Consider the following 18,996-nt stretch of genomic DNA (forward strand, 5'->3'; position numbering starts at 1 on the left):
CGTTCACTCAGGTAGACGAGACAAACAAACCAGGAAGTGTTTACGCGAACATATTTCGTATCATCGTATCGTATATGTTTTTAACATGTCCAGTGAAGTCCGATATTGCGATAAGTGCTCGTACCTCTTTCTCAAGTTCTGCTTAATCGTATATGCAACAATTTTCTGGGTGAGTTTGATTGTTTTTGTTATATGTTATAAACCGGTGTTGTAGTCTGTAATGTTAAGTCAGCAACTGTACACAAGTGCGGTGTAAAGAGTCTGAAGAAACAGAGAAAGCAAATAATAAAGTTGAATTTCAAAATTCTACTAGCAGTAAAAATTGAGTTTATGTTTATATATTTGTGTATGTTAATATATTTTAATATGTTATAATATCACCCATTATTACCCGTTGAAGTGCTCTTGACCCCACCCTCCTCCTCCTCGAGTTATTATTCTGTACTGTGCCATTATGGGTTTGTTACTCACTGAATTATCGATCTTCTTAGTAGAGTAACTTGCTGTTGAACATAATAGATGTTGTTATTATGTTGCATAACAACATCTGATTATGCAATTGTTTATCCATCGATTTATTAATAAATATCAGACGTCGCTGAAGAAAATATTAAGTGAAAATTGTAAATTATAGGTAGGCTATATAATACTTAAAACAGCAACAACTTTCTTGTTAAATGTATGTGTTCATTTGTACCAAAACAATAAATAAATAAATAGCATTGACTTTAAAGAAGCAGATAGAAACTGAAACTGACTCTTTTAGTGGTTTGTGTGTTATTTTGCTTCTTTTATTGAGTGCATGATTATCAGATGACCAAAATACAGAATGTTGTCATACTGTGCAAAATTTTTAAACCGACACTCAAAGTTAATTTGCACATTATCATTATTACTTCGCTCAAGATGAGCAACATGCATTGTTTAATGTGTGTTAAAAAATTTCCTCCATCTTCATGAACAGATTCTTTCTTCTTTGTCTTAAGCAGGAAGTTTGTTTGCTATTTATAAGACCTGCATTTATAAGGTCAAGCTTGTTTTGAACTCAGGATTACAATACATTCATGAGGCAAGTATAGTTTGATTGGCCCTGAAACGAAATTAGGATAAAAGTATGCTTTATACATTAAGATTATAATATCAAACTCATGGTGCTACACTCATGGTACCAACTATCACTGTAGCAGTGTCCTTTCCAGAGTCACCAATATGTTCACTTTATGTGCTAATATTTACTTTTAAAGTATTAGTATTATGTACCATTTATGGATAAAGATGGACCTTTTAGTTTTTGTAAAAGTTAAATATAGTGTTGAAGAAAATATATAATATAGTATTGAAGAAAATATATAATATTATAGATGCAAAACTCTCTCTCTCTCCCACTCTCGCTACATTATTTCCATGCATGTATTTCTCTATTTTTAGTCTTCAAGTAACCTAATACTTTTGTTTACTGTTGTCAGACTGTGACTTACCAAAAATAAACCAGAGAGCAATTTGGGTTTATTTAAGTCCTGTTATTTGCCGTTTTAAATTCTTTTGACAGTTCAAACTCAGATCTGATTAAAATTCTAAACGGAAATCCTGATTATACTTCAATGCAATGTTTATTCATTTTAATGTTCTGTCCTCAGTTGTTTCTATTCTCCTCATTTGATGTTATTCACCAGACTATTTGTCCTTTTTTTTTATTTATTATTTTACATCATCATTGCATAAACTCTCATAATAATCTTTTAAATACATTTCACAATTGTGCCATTAATGTATTATTCATACTGTTTAAATATGCAAATAACATTATTGACATTTGAAAAAGATTATTGTGAGTAAAGGGCAGGTGTTCATTTTGCTGCACCATTGTGCTTCTCTCACTGTGTACTGTCAAGAGCAGGTCTGCACATGTTCTGCCCATCACACTGACAGCATAAATGATGGGCCCCTTAGGACCCCATTTCAGACCATTATGCCACCAGCCGAGGCTCTTGGTGGCCCACTGGCACCAGTATTACAGTGCTGGCTGACCCAGCGCACACTTTATGCTGCTTTCATCACAGGGTTCACAAGAGACCTGGTGCACGTGCCTTACACAGGGCTGCAAGGGTGAATTATTATGTGTGGATTATGCAAGTGGATTTTTTCTGCTCACAAAGGCAAGGGAGTACATCTGTCTGTTCTTACCATCTCTGTTGATTAATGTGCACTCATGTTGATTGGTCAAAGGCATTCTGAAGTGCACCGTCTGCTTACACCTTGCTTGACTTGTGATAACTTTATAGATTGGCTTAATTGCAGTTTTGGATGTTTGGAAATAGTTTTGATTTATTTATATTTGCAGATGTACGTGCTAGAGGTTTTGTAGATGATGTTCTTTGTTTTCCTCTACTTTTAAAGGGGGGTGAAATGCTCGTTTTCACTCAATATCCTGTTAATCTTGAGTACCTATAGAGTAGTACTGCATCCTTCATAACTCCAAAAAGTCTTTAGTTTTATTATATTCATAAGAGAAAGATAGTCTGTACCGATTTTTCCCGGAAAAACACGACCGACTGGAGGCGTGACGTGTGGGCGGAGCTAAAGAATCACGAGCGCGAGTATGCTTTTGCGTTGAGAGCGTTTGGAAGCTGTGACATTACCTTGAGGAAAAAACCATCATCCAAAACAAACCATGGCTAACAGTCAGATTCAGCTGTTTATTTATGTTTAAGCAATGTGTTTTGACATAAAGGTGCATGAAAATAAATGAATTATAAATTAAAACCACCCAGATGGAGCCAGCCTCAGCCCCAGATAATTTCTGTTGAAATGAGGTGGTGGTGGTCTTGGACTCCATCAGCACTTGTGCCTTCAGTCTTTATAGTCTTCCAAAGCTCATAACTCTGGTTGATACTTTCAGTTTCCAAAGGCCTTTTGGAACCTTAGGCATTTATTTTTTCTGTTTTCCTTTTTTCCAGTCTTTCAATATCCAAAGGAATTAGTTGTTGTCATGTATGTTTTAACTAAAAAATATTAAAACATATAAAATAAAAACATTATGATGTTTGGTTGTCTTCTGAAATGCAGAGAGGACTTTGCTTCATCACAGATGAATCACATGCAGTAATGAACGCGATATTGCGTAGCTTGTGAGCGAACTATGGCTCTGTCTATTAAATGCTGCTCCATTTGAAAGCAGGGGAAGGATATTTACCGCTAATCACAGAACCGGCTTTACTGACGAGACACACATGACAATCACATGCGATTAATCGTGCAGCCCTAATTTTAAAAGTGACTTAAGATATTTATAATATTAAGCAGCAAAAATGTTTTCAACACTGATAATAATAAAAAAATAAAAAAATTAGTGAGCAGCAAATCATCTTATTATAATGATTAGTAATGATGCTGAAAATTCAGCTGTGACATCACAGGAACAAATTTACATTTGAAAATATATTAAAATACTTTACAGATATTGTAAATTGTAATAATATTTCACAATATTATGGGTTTTATTGTTGATCAAATTAATGCAGTTCATAAAAGACTTAATTCAAAAAACAAAACAAAAAATGTATGTGGTAGTGTAAGTTAACATTTAATTATGTTTATAGATTTATGTTGCTTAATAATAATAATAAAAAAATACAGTAACACGTGTTTGTTTATCTTAAACACTACTACCTGTTGTTAACTGATATGAATAGCAACCTTCTTTTTTTAGCCCATTAGTCCACAAACCCTCTGTAAAGTAATGATGATGGTAGATATGGAGGTGGACCTTTAATTTAACCGAACTGCAAAGACCTTCATTAAATCCTGATCACCCACAGATCATTTCATGTTTCTACTTCATTTCAATTTGGACGAGACTAAAAGGGGAATGAATAGGGGAGTCGTTTACTCTAATTAGTCCATTCATTTCTGCCAGTTTAACCTGTTTGCACCCCCTCACATTCATACAGTTTAGCTACTTCGCTCTGAAACTTGACCCGCTGATGTCACAGTTGAGTATTACACGCTTTTGAGTTTACAATATTTACTTTGTTTTTTTATGCACTGACAATAATTTTTTTCATCTGAATGCTTTTGAGTAGGCATCCTATGAAAAGAAAACTGGTACAGTATATACCGATGATGCCACTATTCATTTGAGGAAAAAGATACAAACTTATCCATACAGAATACAGTACATGCTCGTGTGATGTTGAATGAGAAAGGAATGCTTTAGTACAACAAATGTCTTGTAAAGCCCATATGCACACAGACATGTATACACACACACACACACACACACGCAGTGAGTTAATAGACATGGAGTGGTTTTACTGCAATTACCAGAGCAGCATTATAATGGTTATTATTTGATTATGCCATTAAGCCATGTCACTAGAGCTCAGTATTTGTTACGCAAAGTTTCACAAGTGCATTTGCTGTTCTATGTCAGTTTTGCACAACTTAATCTGAATATGCTTCTCCTAGATCTACTTTATACTACTTTTCATTGTGACACAGAGCTGCTTTGGGGTTCACACCACATGCTTTAATTCTTCAATTAGTTAACCACAGCTCCGATCAGTAGACTATAATATTCCTGTTGAATATATCTAAATGGAAATGACACTCGGCGCATCGGGTGCCATTAAGATTCAAGGTTAGAATACATAAACTCGGGAGATTTCACATAACTCTACTTAACTCTTGTTTGAATCATAATACCTTTAAATATAAAAAACATACTGAAGAATATATTCCTAGATTTAGTAAAGTGAGTCTACATATTTTATCTAATCTTTTGTGTTGTTTTTAACCCATGTGCATTTTTAAAGGTACTAATATCAGTAAAATAGTGATCTTCATTCCATCTGTAATTTTGCATGAAACCCAAATGGTCTGATTTTTGTGATTTGTTTTAGCTGATAGGGGGCTTTATTTTGGCCATCGGCATTTATGCGGAGGTGGAGAGGCAACAGTACAAAACGCTGGAAGGAGTATTCCTGGCTCCTGCCATTATCCTCATTTTGCTTGGTGTGATCATGTTCATCGTCTCCTTCATCGGCGTTCTGGCATCTCTCAGAGACAACTTGTGCCTTCTCAAAGTGGTAAGTTTTTATTTTTCCAGTAGACTTTTGCATACAGTAGTGGCCTTCATATTCTGTTCTTTATAATGATGCTTTTCGAAGGAAGCTAACATAAAATAAAATGAACACAAAGAGACAAAGAAAAAAGAAAATCCTGTCATTATTTATTCACCCTTTCATGTTGTTCCAAAGCTTTATGACTATCATTTTTCAAGGGGGCACAAAAAATATTTTGTTTTTGTCCATACATTGAAAGTCAGTGCCTAGTGTTGTTATGTTCCCCACTGACTATCATTATATGGACAAAACAGTTTTTCAGAATATCTTCTTTTGCGTTCCAAAAAAATGATGGAGGTTGAAAGAGAGTTAACAATAGAAAGAGGAAAACATTCTTACTTAAATCACTTGTACTAAAAAAGTAGCGAAAACAAACCACACTCAACTAGTTTATAAAGGGATGAGTCATTTATCAGTTTGCGTAAAGGAATTATTTGAATAACACAATCTGATATGTCAAATATCAGTTCACCTGATGGAGAATTAACATGAACTTTGCAGACTGAAATACTGAAATATTGTCTCATGATGAATAGCATCCTCTAATTTCCAATTTCTCTGTTAATACAACTCCCCAATCACACACTAGCCAGAAAACAAGCTGATGGGAAATGTATTCACTGGTCCATCTGCCTTGTAAAGAGGACACTTGTTGTTGTACACGCATAGACGGTCTCACAGCCAACATAGGGCAGAAATTGAGACGTGTGACTGTTTCAGATGCTTCTGAGCAATGTGCGTGTGTTTCTGTTTCACTTGAGATCCACTGTTTACTGTTTCCTTGCAGTTTCTTTACATGCTGGCTCTGTGTCTCATTTTGGAGCTCGTCAGTGGGATTCTAGCTTTGATCTTTAGGAGACAGGTACAGTCATTTTTATCTCCTTTTTTGTTGCATTTAAAATTTTCTTGACAAATCCCTTTCTTGATAATAAGACAATTTTTTAATGTAAATTTCCAAATGGCAAGAAATGTATACACATACTGTACAGATTTCAGTATTGCAGTATTTTATAGTCATTAGCCATGCGATTTTTGGTATTTTCTTTGTTATTCATTTCATTGGGCTAATGGGATCCAAAGGATTGTTACATGGTTGCTGGGTCATGACCGTTTTCTGATTAGGTGAGGTTGTATTTCAGCGTCTACTGAATTTTGTTTGGCTTTTTGACACTTCAACAATCATTAACAAAATAATTTTGAATCCAGAGCATAAAACCATCACTGTGAACTTAATTTTAATCATATTTTTTAAGAAACGAATTGCCCTAGTCCTCAGATATTACCGTTTTTTTTTCATGTTTATTTCTAACTGCTTCAAAACAAATGAAAGAAAAATCCTGTTATAACACAGAAATTCCTTTGTCCAATAGACAGAGGACCTTCTCAACAAAAACATCCGTAAAGGCATGGTCAATTACTATGATGACCTGGATTTCAAAAACATCATGGACTATGTTCAGATAAAGGTAAGAGATTTGTCATGGACACATGAAAGGCACAGATTTAATATGCTGGCTTTGAGCTTGACCTGTCAACAAAGTTGCACATTAAGAAACTATGAAAACCCAGACCTCTCTGCATGCATTCACTCTGCATTGCTATTGGTGAACCCATTTTGTTTACAATTTGTTGCATTTCAAAAGAAATTTTCTTTAATCATTGCTGAAAATAAATGAAACTGCGACTCTATGTCTGTTAACTGGGAAACCTATAGGTCCTGTGAAATTCTTTTTTTTTTTTTTAAGAGTTATATTTTTATCAGTAAAAGCATTATCATTTGAATTTAATAATTTATTAAAATGTATTAAATTATGTATTATCAATTAATTAAATACAATAACAATGCCATATGAAATTCTAAATTCTATTTTTTTTGTAAAATAAATATATATATATATATATATATATATATATATATATATTAAACAATCTTTTAAAGATTGTAAGAAAATGAAAATAGAATGGTTCCTTTCAACAAACAATGATTTTATTTATTTTTTTATAAATGGCTGCGAAAAAGTATTTTTTCTTTAGAATTCTGCCATCATTTTTCAGGTTAAACAACACTTTTATTTTTGTAGTTTATAATGAAGACCTTTTAGAGATAATGTATTTGCAGAAGTTTTTATCACATGAAATCTCAGAGTAGCTCTGGAGATGAAGTTCATGTGGATGTCCTTGTATAGTCAGTAGATGCTGAAAAAACCATGATCATCACTGACTTATTATTTTCCAAATTCCATGATTTTCTGCTTTATAAATTCTGTTTTAATAACTGGATAATTCAAGTCTGTGTTTTCCATGAAAAAATCCCTATATTCAGATTACTCAAATGTCCATTTTTATGACCATTAATTAGGTAAGAACAGCTCATCGAGTGCATTCAGAATGAACAGAATGACTCTGTAGCAGTCCACCGGCTGCACAACCTCACCCTGAGCGTCTGCATGTACCGGTTTAATATGAGTGATTACAGCGAGCTGTTACAGCAGTGCTCCATTATTTACGCAAATATTACAGCAATTTCATTTGATTTACAAAGATCCTTTTTGACTTGACTTTAAAGAAACTAAGTAGAGCTGTGCCTATGAGAACAGTCAGTTTCAGGTAATCATTCCTCACACTGTGATGGTCAGAAACAAAAGTTTAGCACATTCCATTCGGTCCATTGTTAAAATAAAGGGATTATTTTTCTGGTTAAACCACCTTCAGTGCTCGTCACAGCAGTCTTTCATTGTGGTTGAAATTCCTTCCTTACTTTTTTTTTCTGTCAAACAGTCTCCCGATAAGCTCAACATGACACAGTGGGTATTTATTTCTGCTTCACAGGATAATTATAATGAATAAGATTCCAGATCATAGAGGGAATGTGTGTTCAATCTGAAGGACAATGAAAACATCACGGGGATCAAGTCTACATCTGAATATCAATTGACAAGATTTAGAGAGAGAAAGACACTTGACAGTCATTTTGCACCCCCTCAATACATCACAAATTTTGGCTAAAATAAGCAGTGAAAAGTAATTCTGTTATTCTATTCACCTTAAGTCATTGCAGACGTAGTTTCTACATTGTTCACACAAGTATTCAGTCTGTATCAGGAAACATATACTTTCCAAGTGAGCAAGTTTCTCTCTGGCTGCTGTGTCCAGCGGCTTCATCCCCAGTGGTTTAGGTCATTCCTCATTTATTTGCTTTGTGACTGACATGCCATGCTGCATTAGATTCTGTCTGCCTTCTGCAGTAGGACATCATCAAACAATTATGCCCCCTTGTTTTCCTTAAACTGATTGTCATATATCTAATATTGATGTACAATAATTATGTTTCTTATAAGAGAATCGAGTTATTACCTCTAATGTTATTCAATGCCATTTAAATGAGCTGAGGGGCTGGAATATGAATTGTGCCATTCATTGAGAGAAGACCGATTATATTATTTATTCATGCTTGTCTTCTGAAAGTTTTGCCTCAAGAAATGAATACAGAGCAGGTCAGATTACTCTTTTCACCTCTTATGTTTAATGTCTTGTCAACCATGTGGAATTTAGCTGATGACACCTTCTATCCAACCATTTGCACATTACCCAAATGTTATTTTTACAAATGCGATGTACAAATATTCCTCTAGTAGTTACATCACTGTCGAACCACTATGTGCTACCATCTTTTGCGGTGCCAGATGAGAAAACTACCAGCTTTATCAAGTAATAGTGGCATTCATCTAAGAAATGTTTTTTTAAAGTGATTGTTAATGCTTTGATTCTTGTTTCTCCAGTTCAAATGTTGTGGGGGAACAGACTTCTCAGACTGGAAGGTGAACATGTATCACAACTGCACTGCTCCTGGTCCGCTGGCGTGTGCAGTGCCTTACACCTGTTGTATAAGCAAGGTTTGTCTAATGAATATTTTTTAATTTGTCTTGCTATGTGAACACACACACCACTCATTATCTTATGTTTGCAAAAATAGTCACATTTATATGACTCCAGTTTGTCATATATCACAAGCACAATACCATTCAAAAGATTGGAACCAACAAGGGGTTTTTGTTCATTTGTTTGTTTGTTGTTGTTTTTTTTTAAGAAAAGAAAACCAGCCCTGGTTCACTTGAAAGGAAACAATAGCATTTATTGCTTTTGTGATTGAGTTTTTTGTGAGGTTACTGTTTGCTCTCATGAAAGGAGATTTCATCATTCCTTTGTTAGTTTGGTTTTGTCCCGTTTTAGCTCTCCTCGTGTCTGCTTTCATTTTCACAGTTGACTGACACATTCAGATTTTTACAGGTGGAAAAACAATGACACTACTACATCCAGTGAATTGGAAAATAACTTTGCCCACACATCATATTTTTGAAATTATGCATACAATGTTTTCTGCTCAGGATTTCCAGTTTTCATAATACCCTGTTGCTTTGCTTTATTTTTGTTCATTTATGGAAACGTTGAGCCAGAGATGAAGCCCAGCTTGAAATGACATTTTCTTGAATATTAAAAAAAGAATTTTTGGGGGGAATTGCATAGGACAGTTAACAAATGTGTCCTCTTAAATGCAATTCTAAAGCAGGTCTTGCAGTCAAAAAGGGCATTCATTTTTCATTAGTTTTGGAAAAAGCACACAGAGCCTGTTTGCTAACATCCAGCTGTGTGCAGATTACCTGTGGACAAACATTACCTCATCACTGCTTCAGTCTAAGACAAAGCAATGCTGATTTCTATATATATGAAGATTACATCAGAAATCCAATATCAGAATCTTATCTAAGGACATTGCATTAATGCCAGATTACAAGATATAAAACGTTACCTCACTTAACCTGGCTCAGTATAGGAAGTAATAAATTGTAGAATATTTTGGCAAAGTTCTTGACATCACAGCCATTTTGACTGAATTTCTTCAAGGTGCCTAAGTTACAACAATGTGTGCTTATCGCATTAGATACCCTTGTTGCAAATGAAACTAGATGTTGATAACTTATCTGCCTTTTTTGTTTGTGAACGTCATATAAACTTAGAAAATCACATTGTTTAAAAGAATATTTAGCCTAATGTAACCCAGATTTGTACATTCCCTTGAGCTAATTTTGTTTAATTTGGCAAATGAAAGTAATTTGAACAGTTTGTCTTGTTGGATATTGAGATATTCATCCCAAAATTAAAACTGCCCTCATTAGCTCATCCCCATATAGTTCCAAACCCATAAGACTTTGGTCATCTTTGAATCACAATTGATAATAGTTTTAATGAAATCTGATTTCTTTTAATCATGAAAGTTCATGCAACCGAAAACTTGATGCATCAAAAAGTCTATAAAGAGATCAGGAAATTAACTCCTGAATCAAGCAGCTCAAGCCAAATCTTCTGAAGAGACACCATCATTTTATATTATGCACTGATTTAATTAAAGCTTCTATTCAATTACAAACATTGATCAACGCACATACATACTGACTGAAGTTTCCTGAACTTTCAATTGAGGGATCTAAATAATTTCATTTCTTCAACTGGTTTTCAAAGATGAACCAAAGTCTTATAGATTTGGAACGACATTAAAGCTGCAGTAGGTAACTTTTGTAAAAATGTATTTTTTACATATTTGTTAAACCTGTCATTATGTCCTGACCGTAGAATATGAGACAGATAATCTGCTCCTCCCAGTGGTCCTATTGCCATTTGCAGAAATCCATCGCTCCCGTTAAGAAATAACCAATCAAAGCTGCGGTCCGTAACTTTGTTTTTGTTCAAAATGTAGAAAAATGTATATAATAAGCGAGTACACCATGAATCCATTTTCCAAACCGTGTTTTTAGCTTGTCCTGAATCACTAGGGTGCACCTATAATAAGTGTTTATATTCAGACTATTTTAGATTGCTTCGGGGGTACCGCGACGGAGTAACCCAGTACCTTTGTGATTCTTCATAGACACAAACAGAGAGAAGTAGTTCCGGCTACAATGTTCTTCCACAAGACGCAAGCAGTTCTGTTTATTAACCGCTAGAGCGTCAAAAGTTACCTACTGCAGCTTTAAGATGAAGTGAAAAGCCTAGTAGTCTTAGCACTGCATTAGATGAAGACTAAAACCTCTGTAACTTATGACAAAACGAGGATCAAAACTTATAATGGAAACCTGTTATGTAGCTAGTTGTTTGCCAAATCTGTACTTTAACACAATCTCACAGCTGATGAGACAGATACTAGACAAATGTTAACTATTATATGCATTTAACCTGTATGGAAATATTAAGACAATCATTTCCTTGTGTATTACAGCCTTCTGAAGTTGTTAATACAATGTGTGGATACAAGGCCCTGCAGAGAGAGGTATGTGCACTGATCACCTCTCTTTCTGACTATGTTTTGTTACTTTAGATCCACTTTCATGAAGATTTTTTTTTAAGTAGCTTATAAGTGCATTCTGATATTTGAAAAGTGTTCTGTGTCCTGTGTCGATCCTCCTGGTATAAATACGGTCATTTGAAGGGGTCAAAGGTCTGATCATCTGAGAACAGCAATGAGAAGCTCCCTGAGGATATACTGCACCTCAGACGAATGATGAGCTGCCTTATAACAACCTCCAGTTATCTCTCAATGCATCTTCAATGAATGAATTCGTAACACTGATTGTTAATGAGACATGCAGTGATGGCAGCTCATTTCTATTGCTTGAACTTTGCCCGCAGAGGCTGGAAAATATAGATGTGATCTACACCCGTGGTTGCACGAATGCCGTCTTCATTTGGTTCATGGACAACTATAAAATCATGGCTGGACTTCTTCTGGGCATCTTAGTTCCTCAGGTAAGACTCATGCTTCTCAGTAGAGCTGTAGTCAAGTCCGGCTTTGTCGAGTCCAAGTCAAGTCCAAGTCCAGGACTAGTCGAGACCGAGTCAAGACCGAGTCCAAAGAGGTTCGAGTCCAAGTCAAGTCCAAGTCCAAAAGTTTCGAGTCCAAGTCCAAGACCGAGTCCAAATGAAAGGAAAAAGGGTCCTCTTCAAGACCACATACTTAACTACTGATAATGTTTGTGATGCGAGTGAAAGTATATCTCCTATTCTAAGAAAATCATTTTACATTATTATTTGTAATGATCAAAAAGCATGTGCAAAGTAACAACTCTGTAGGACAGGGGTCTCCAAACTACATCCTGGATGGCCAATGTCCTGAAAAGTTTAGCTCCAACTGGCCTTAAAACACCTGGAAGATTAGTGTGTCTAGTAAGAGCTTGATTAGGTTCAAGTGTGTATAATTAGGGTTAAAGCTAACAGGGGCGTTAAACAAGATCCGACCCTGGGAGCTAAACTTGGATAAACAAACAAAGTTTGGAACTGTAAGGTCAAATAATTTTTATGTACTTTATTTTTTGTTGACATTATATCTGTGGTCAAAAATGTATATGACTATGCCTAACTGGCACAGTGCACAGACACACGCAAAGCTCGGGATATGACAAATGCGCGCAGCAAGGCTAGAATGGATACATTTGGCTCTACTGGACATGCGCACATAAATACAGCGACATTTTTGTCATACTGTGCTAGTGCTTGCATAGACTAGTCGAGCTCTGTCGGAAACAATCGACTACTCCAGCATGCATTAACCATAATGCATACAAAGTGTTTGCAAGTACGACGTGAATTTTAGAATTACAATATTGCGTGGAGCTGTTACTATATGACCTTATCTATGTTGCATGTAAAAATTAAATATGTAATGTAATAATTAGGGTTGTGCCTGAAGCCGAATACGGCACGGATAATGGCTTAAAAAACGAATAACGCTCAAGGAATAATTCTGCCTGAATACTCGGCTAAAGCTGACAGAGTCTGGTGTTTGCTAGATAACAGGTGAGCCAGGGGATCAGCGCCAGAAGTGAATGAATGTAAACTTTATGAGTGAAAAGAGAGCAAATCAAACACCGCATTGTTGTCGCCTCTCTGTTAATCTCTCAGAAATCAGAGCGTTGCAAGAGTAATTTTACCTATAATAATACATCATAGCTACACGTTATATTATTTGTATATATTTAAAAGGCAAATATTGAAAGCTTAGGCTACCATGATACGAATGAATGGAATAAGCACAGCGCTCACCAATCAAACAGCAGCATTGCGCATCTCAGTCTCTCAAAAACCAAATCAGTTCTCTCTCAAGAGTAGGCTAATAATGAGCTTCGATACGGATACATTGTCTACTTGTCCTACATGTTTGCATATTTACCTTTTGCTGGTTTGCACGGAACACTCACATCTGTTTAGTGAAGTTCATTAACATTAAGACTCGCTCAAAGTGTTCTGCGTAATGAGAATGTGTGCATCGAATGGATTCAGTCGTGTTCAAATGATCACTATGACACGTTTGTCATGAAATCTCTCTGCTTGCATGATAAATATTATTTTAGAAATTAATAATTATTTCAGTTTAACACGACATACTTGTTCAGTGATAACTACGAAAAAATATATAAAAAGTCATAACAGTCTTATCAAGTAACTGTACAATCTTGTATCCGAATGCAGATAGGAAAAATTTTGTGATTGTTACAGATACAAATACTGGCTGTTACATGAAAATGTAAATATGTAATGTCATATATAAAGTTTTTAAAATTTACATATGTAATTGTTGCATAAGGCTATACATTAATACGCGTTTATTGATAAAAAAAAAAGGCTATCTAGGTGTAGATGTAAATAAAACACAATCTAACAGGTAGAAAATTAAATTAGAAACATCTAAACTTTTCAGGTCGCAGTAAGTGCACCACTGGTCATGCACATCCTTTCCCGGAACAATACTGAAAACTAAGGCAAGATGGAGAAACAGACGATCATAGTTGTACAAGGATAGCCATTTTTTAAATGAATCTATTAGCAGAGCTACTGCAAGTGATTTTAAGTGCTGGAATTCCATTTATTCTTTGCTGAAACTTCTGCGTCATCATGGAGAGCGGGTCATGGTTGCCCAGCAACAGCAGACGCCACTGGAGCGCAAGCGCAGGCTACAGAGTGCTTTGGAAATAAGGAGAGCGGCGCGCCTAGCGTTTTCCACACGTTTTCAGTCGCGACATCATGCAAATGTGGTTTTGTTTTGAAGGAGAGATTTTTTATTTTATTTTTTTTGCTGGACTCGGTCGAGACCAACTAGAAGACTTGGCGAGTCCAATGGCCAAGTCCGAGACAAGTCCGCGTGCAAATTCAACGAGTCCGAGACAAGTCCGAGACGACAGAAAAATGTCTCGAGTCCGGACTCGAGTCCAAGACCGGACTCGAGTACTACAGCCCTACTTCTCAGTTCAGATTGTCTGCATAAGTCTTTTTGATTATCAAATGTCATGATGTTTACATAAAACACATATGCTCAATTAAAAATTCTATAAGCTTGCCAAAAACAAAAAAGATTTTTTTCTTTGGTTGTAAAAGCCTTAAAGAGGTTCTTTGATGCACTGAAAAACACCACTACACACTCACAGGTGTAGGTTTTTATAATCACGTAGATTTTGAATCCATTTTGTAGTCATTTCAGTAACGCTGCATCTTTGATAACTCACCAATACTCAGAAAGCACATGTACCGTATTTTCCGGACTATAAGTCACACTTTTTTTCATAGTTTGGCTGGTCCTGCGACTTATAGTCAGGTGCGACTTATTTAACTAAATTAATTTGACATGAATCAAGAGAAAACATTACCGTCTCCAGCCGCGAGAGGGCGCTCTATGCTGCTCTATGCTGCTCTATGCTGCTCAGTGCTCCTGAAGTCTACACTGAGAACATATAGCGCCCTCTCGCGGCTGGAGACGGTAATGTTTTCTCTTGGTTCTAAATAAATGCGACTTATAGTCCAGTGCGACTTATGTTTTTTTCCTCATCATGATGTATTTTTGGACTGATGCGACTTATACTCAGGTGCGACTTATAGTCCGAAAAATATGGTACATCAAAAGTAATTAAATTCTTTCTAATAAAGGCTCCAGTACATTGGAGGTTCTGGGAACGGAAATAAGTTTCTGTAAGGTCAGACAGTCCCTATCTTTAGGCAGTTTCACAGGAACTGATGCCAGATGATACAGGGCTTCATCTGGGATAAGCACAGGTATTATTGAGATAGACATTAATATAACATTTGCCTGCTATGACTTCAACGTTCACATTTGAACGGTTTTCAGTCTGCTGTTTGTTTGCGGTGTGCAAATATGTTAATGCGAGCGGAAAGGAGTGGTGAGACTTTTTTTTTTTTTGCAATAAAATTCTTGAAATCAAAAGACTTTTATAATTAGTTTCATAGTTTTTCCGTAAATGGGGATTCACAGTTGGGGAAAGTCATTAGTCAGTCTGCCCACACTGTGAACTATCTCAGTTGTTTATAATAAGATTTATATTACTGAATAAATTGTATAGCTGCAGTATGAAGTGTGCCGGTTAAAGGGAAAGTTCACACAAAAATGAAAGTTAAGTCATCATTTACTCACACTTGTGTTGTTCTAATGCCGTATGCCTTTCTTTATTTTTCAGACCACAAAAGGAGAAATGTAAAGAAATGCCCCTCTTGTGCTTGTCTATCAATGGCAGTGAATATCAACAAGCTTTTAAAAAAGATGCAAAATAAATACATTACATTTCAGTTTGTTTTTCACCAAACCCTATTGTGTACCTGCAGGACACATTAAGGATATGACACATGTCACATGGGATCATTCTGTGATACCTTTGCGTCTTTTTTAAAAAGCTTGATGCTGGTTGCTATTCATTGCCATTATATGGACAAGCGCAGACATTTCTTAACATTTCTCAATAGGCTAATTTTATTTATTTTTGGTTGGCCATTGGGCTAGTTTTCTTATATAGAGCTGGCAACCCTGGCCACACCTTATATATAAACCTCAGTAAACTGGTCCGGTTTTGTCCTAAGCATTGAAGTACATGATACAATTATATCAAGAGTAAAAGAGCTGCTTGAGCCTCAGAGGAGGACTGTTGAAGGATATGCATCTGAAATTTTTATCTATTCCATTGTACACAAAACAAATGGAAACCGTTTTAAACCACTGGCAATATGTCCAGGCCAGACCATTTTCCCAAATTCACCCCAAGAGTAAATGCATCAGGAAGTCCCAAAGAACCTCAGGGTGCCATCTATAGACTTGAAGGCAGCTCTGGCAACAGTTAGTGAAAATGTGCATCAGACAACTATTAAAAAACAGGCTGCACAATTGATGCAAAATGGTCATCTGTTCAGGGATATTGAAGGGCAAAATCAAAGTCCAGATCTCAATCAATTTGTAATGCTGCAAGGTGCTTGCAATACATACAATAAACCACTCCAATATCTTCATTTCCCACAGAATACAATTGAATTGTACTAAAGTAAAAGTTATTTTTTTAATATTTATATTTTTAAATATATTGTTTTATTATTTTTTTTTCTTTTTAGTTTTTTGGTGTGATCTTTACCTGGCTTTATATCACCCGTGTGGAAGATGCCATCGAGGAGTATGGACACTATATGGATGGTCTGCTGGACGGCGGACCGGAGGGGAAAAAACACCAAAGCAAGTGGGCCAAATGTTGCAAATGCATGCCTTTGATTGACTGAGTGCCATCTCCTAAAAAGCCTTAAATTTGATTTAAAAAAGGTATATACAGTTACTATGACATGCTGTGGATGAAATGAACGGTTTGTGGCAATGCAAAACACAACTGTCCTGTACTGTACTTTTGTAACATCAGCCACAGACTCATTAATGCAAGAAAGCTGTTTTTGTACTGTCAATATCGTTTTCACTGTTACTCTCAAGATTCATTATTTCACCTGTCAGTTGAAAATGGGTAGTTTTTTGTCAAAATTGACCAATGCTAGGGCTGACCTTCTGTCTTAGGATCTTTCTACTAAATAAGACCTGAAGCACAACACTAACATTTCCGTCGTGTCGACAGAGTCCGAATGCCTTTAGATTTTACAAAGCTTAGTTCTGTTTAACGGGGAACCTGTTTGGAAAATTGTCTCAGGTAATGAAATTCAAGTTTTCTTTTTTCTAGCGTGAACCGTGCTCTTCACATGTGAACTTATACCGTAAATGTCTATGAAAACGGCAGCTACATTGATCATAATATGAGTGCTGTCACTTTTGTTTGTACATCGTATCTAAGATGAGTAACATAATAAATCCTGACTACAAACATTACCACACTTAAAAGCTGTGTAAATCCAATCCTTTAGTTTACCATATTTGCGGTAAAACTTTTGTTTCTTAATTATTTAATTATTACTTCAGATTGAGTCTTTACCTGAAACGGGGCTTATTGTGTATATATTTATATATTTTAAAATGTTTTTCCTTCTTTTTTGCCAAAGGGTGATGGTATTTTTTTTTTATAAACATGAAAACAATCCAGATAAACTGCATATTTGAGCTGTTTTTATAACACGTACATGAGATGTTTGTGTCTTATCATTAAATGACAGGAGAATCATACAATGGCTTATTTATTTAAAGTTTGCCACAGTTTATATAAAATGCACAACATATTGCATTCGTATAATGTTATTATTCACTGAAAGATAATTGCAAACAAAGAAGTTGAAGTGAATAGTAATATTAAGCCTTAACAATTTCTGTTCTTTAATTTTTTTCCATTTTCTTGGTCTATCTTTGGAATTCTCTGCTGTCTTTATGTGATTATTTTGACTTTGTATTGACCTGACTGTTAAAGCTTGAGAATTGCCCTGAACACAGTGAGTGTCCTGCTGAATGAATGAATAAATGATGTTTACAGAGCTGTGTTCTGCTGCTTCAGTGGATGTTCTTATCTGTTCTCTGTCACGCTGGTTTTTTGTGTTTGCCGGAGAACTGCGGCACTCAGAAACTTTGTACTTTAAACATGGACTGCTATTATCTGGTTTCACAAATATGTGACAGTCTGTGTTTTATCTACTTGTTTGTTCAATTTCCTTCATATCTTTTAAAAAGTGTGGCTTTGGGCAAAGATTAATAACTAGTTACACATATTCTGATGAAGTATGTTTGAGTTTCTCTGTAATTTCTCCCCATTTTGATAAATAGGCTATAGAAAATCAAGTTGAGCTCTTTACTGGTTTTACCATAAGTCTTTTTTAAATAAATGTTGCTGAATGTCAAAGTAGGAAGAAATCAAATCGGTTTTTGCAGTCATCTCAACACTGCACCTTATAAAATGTGAAATTCTCTTGATTTTTAGTTTGTAAAAAGGACTGCTGTTGCATGCAATCATCTGATCATTATGAGGAGGAATGTTAAAATTGGTCACACTTGCATACGTTTCATCAAAAAGAAAAGTGCCTTTTGATAAGCTGCTTCTGTGGCATGTGAATGAAACTTCTGTAAAAAGATGCTTCTAAGGTAGTGGAAAACTCTTGACCACAGCCTGGGCCTCAAACGTTCATATTTCTTTTATAGTGAGGGGGAAAGAATAAAAAAATATATACTTTTATGAAGTCCTGTGTCATCCCAGTAGGTGAGTGCATGGTCTCCATATAGTGAAGGCATAAAGGAATTCATAAAATAAATACGGTTTAGAATTTCCTAATTTATTATTATTATTATTATTATTATTATTTTTTAACCTTAATGTTACTTGATAACATCCACCGAGCACATGATTTGACAAAAAGACAAAGGTACAAGACTTAAAAGAATTACAATGAAGTATTACAAATGAGATGAATTAAAAACAATTGATCATAAGTCAGTGAACAGCTGCATCACACACTTCTCTATCAGCCACATTTGTCGATAGAGTGCAGTGTTTCAGAAACATATATGAAAAAACTATTCTGACCTCATTAAGGATAGTTTAAAAAATAAACTGTAGTTGAAACTTGATTTTTACATCTCTGA

The 18,996-nt window shown here is 35.4% G+C and overlaps 1 protein-coding gene across 1 annotated transcript; it reads left to right on the forward strand.

Annotated features, from left to right (window-relative positions):
• LOC128026260 (tetraspanin-15) lies at positions 1–17,897 on the forward strand. Its single transcript, XM_052613157.1, has 8 exons — positions 1–169; positions 4,902–5,087; positions 5,911–5,985; positions 6,494–6,589; positions 8,903–9,016; positions 11,395–11,445; positions 11,805–11,921; positions 16,554–17,897. Exons 1-8 carry the CDS (start codon positions 86–88, stop codon positions 16,713–16,715), a joined length of 885 nt encoding a protein of 294 aa, XP_052469117.1. The 5' UTR covers positions 1–85; the 3' UTR covers positions 16,716–17,897.
• Positions 17,898–18,996: the final 1,099 nt, after the last annotated feature.

Source organism: Carassius gibelio, chromosome A13, assembly GCF_023724105.1.
Source record: "Carassius gibelio isolate Cgi1373 ecotype wild population from Czech Republic chromosome A13, carGib1.2-hapl.c, whole genome shotgun sequence".
Lineage (NCBI taxonomy): Eukaryota > Metazoa > Chordata > Actinopteri > Cypriniformes > Cyprinidae > Carassius > Carassius gibelio.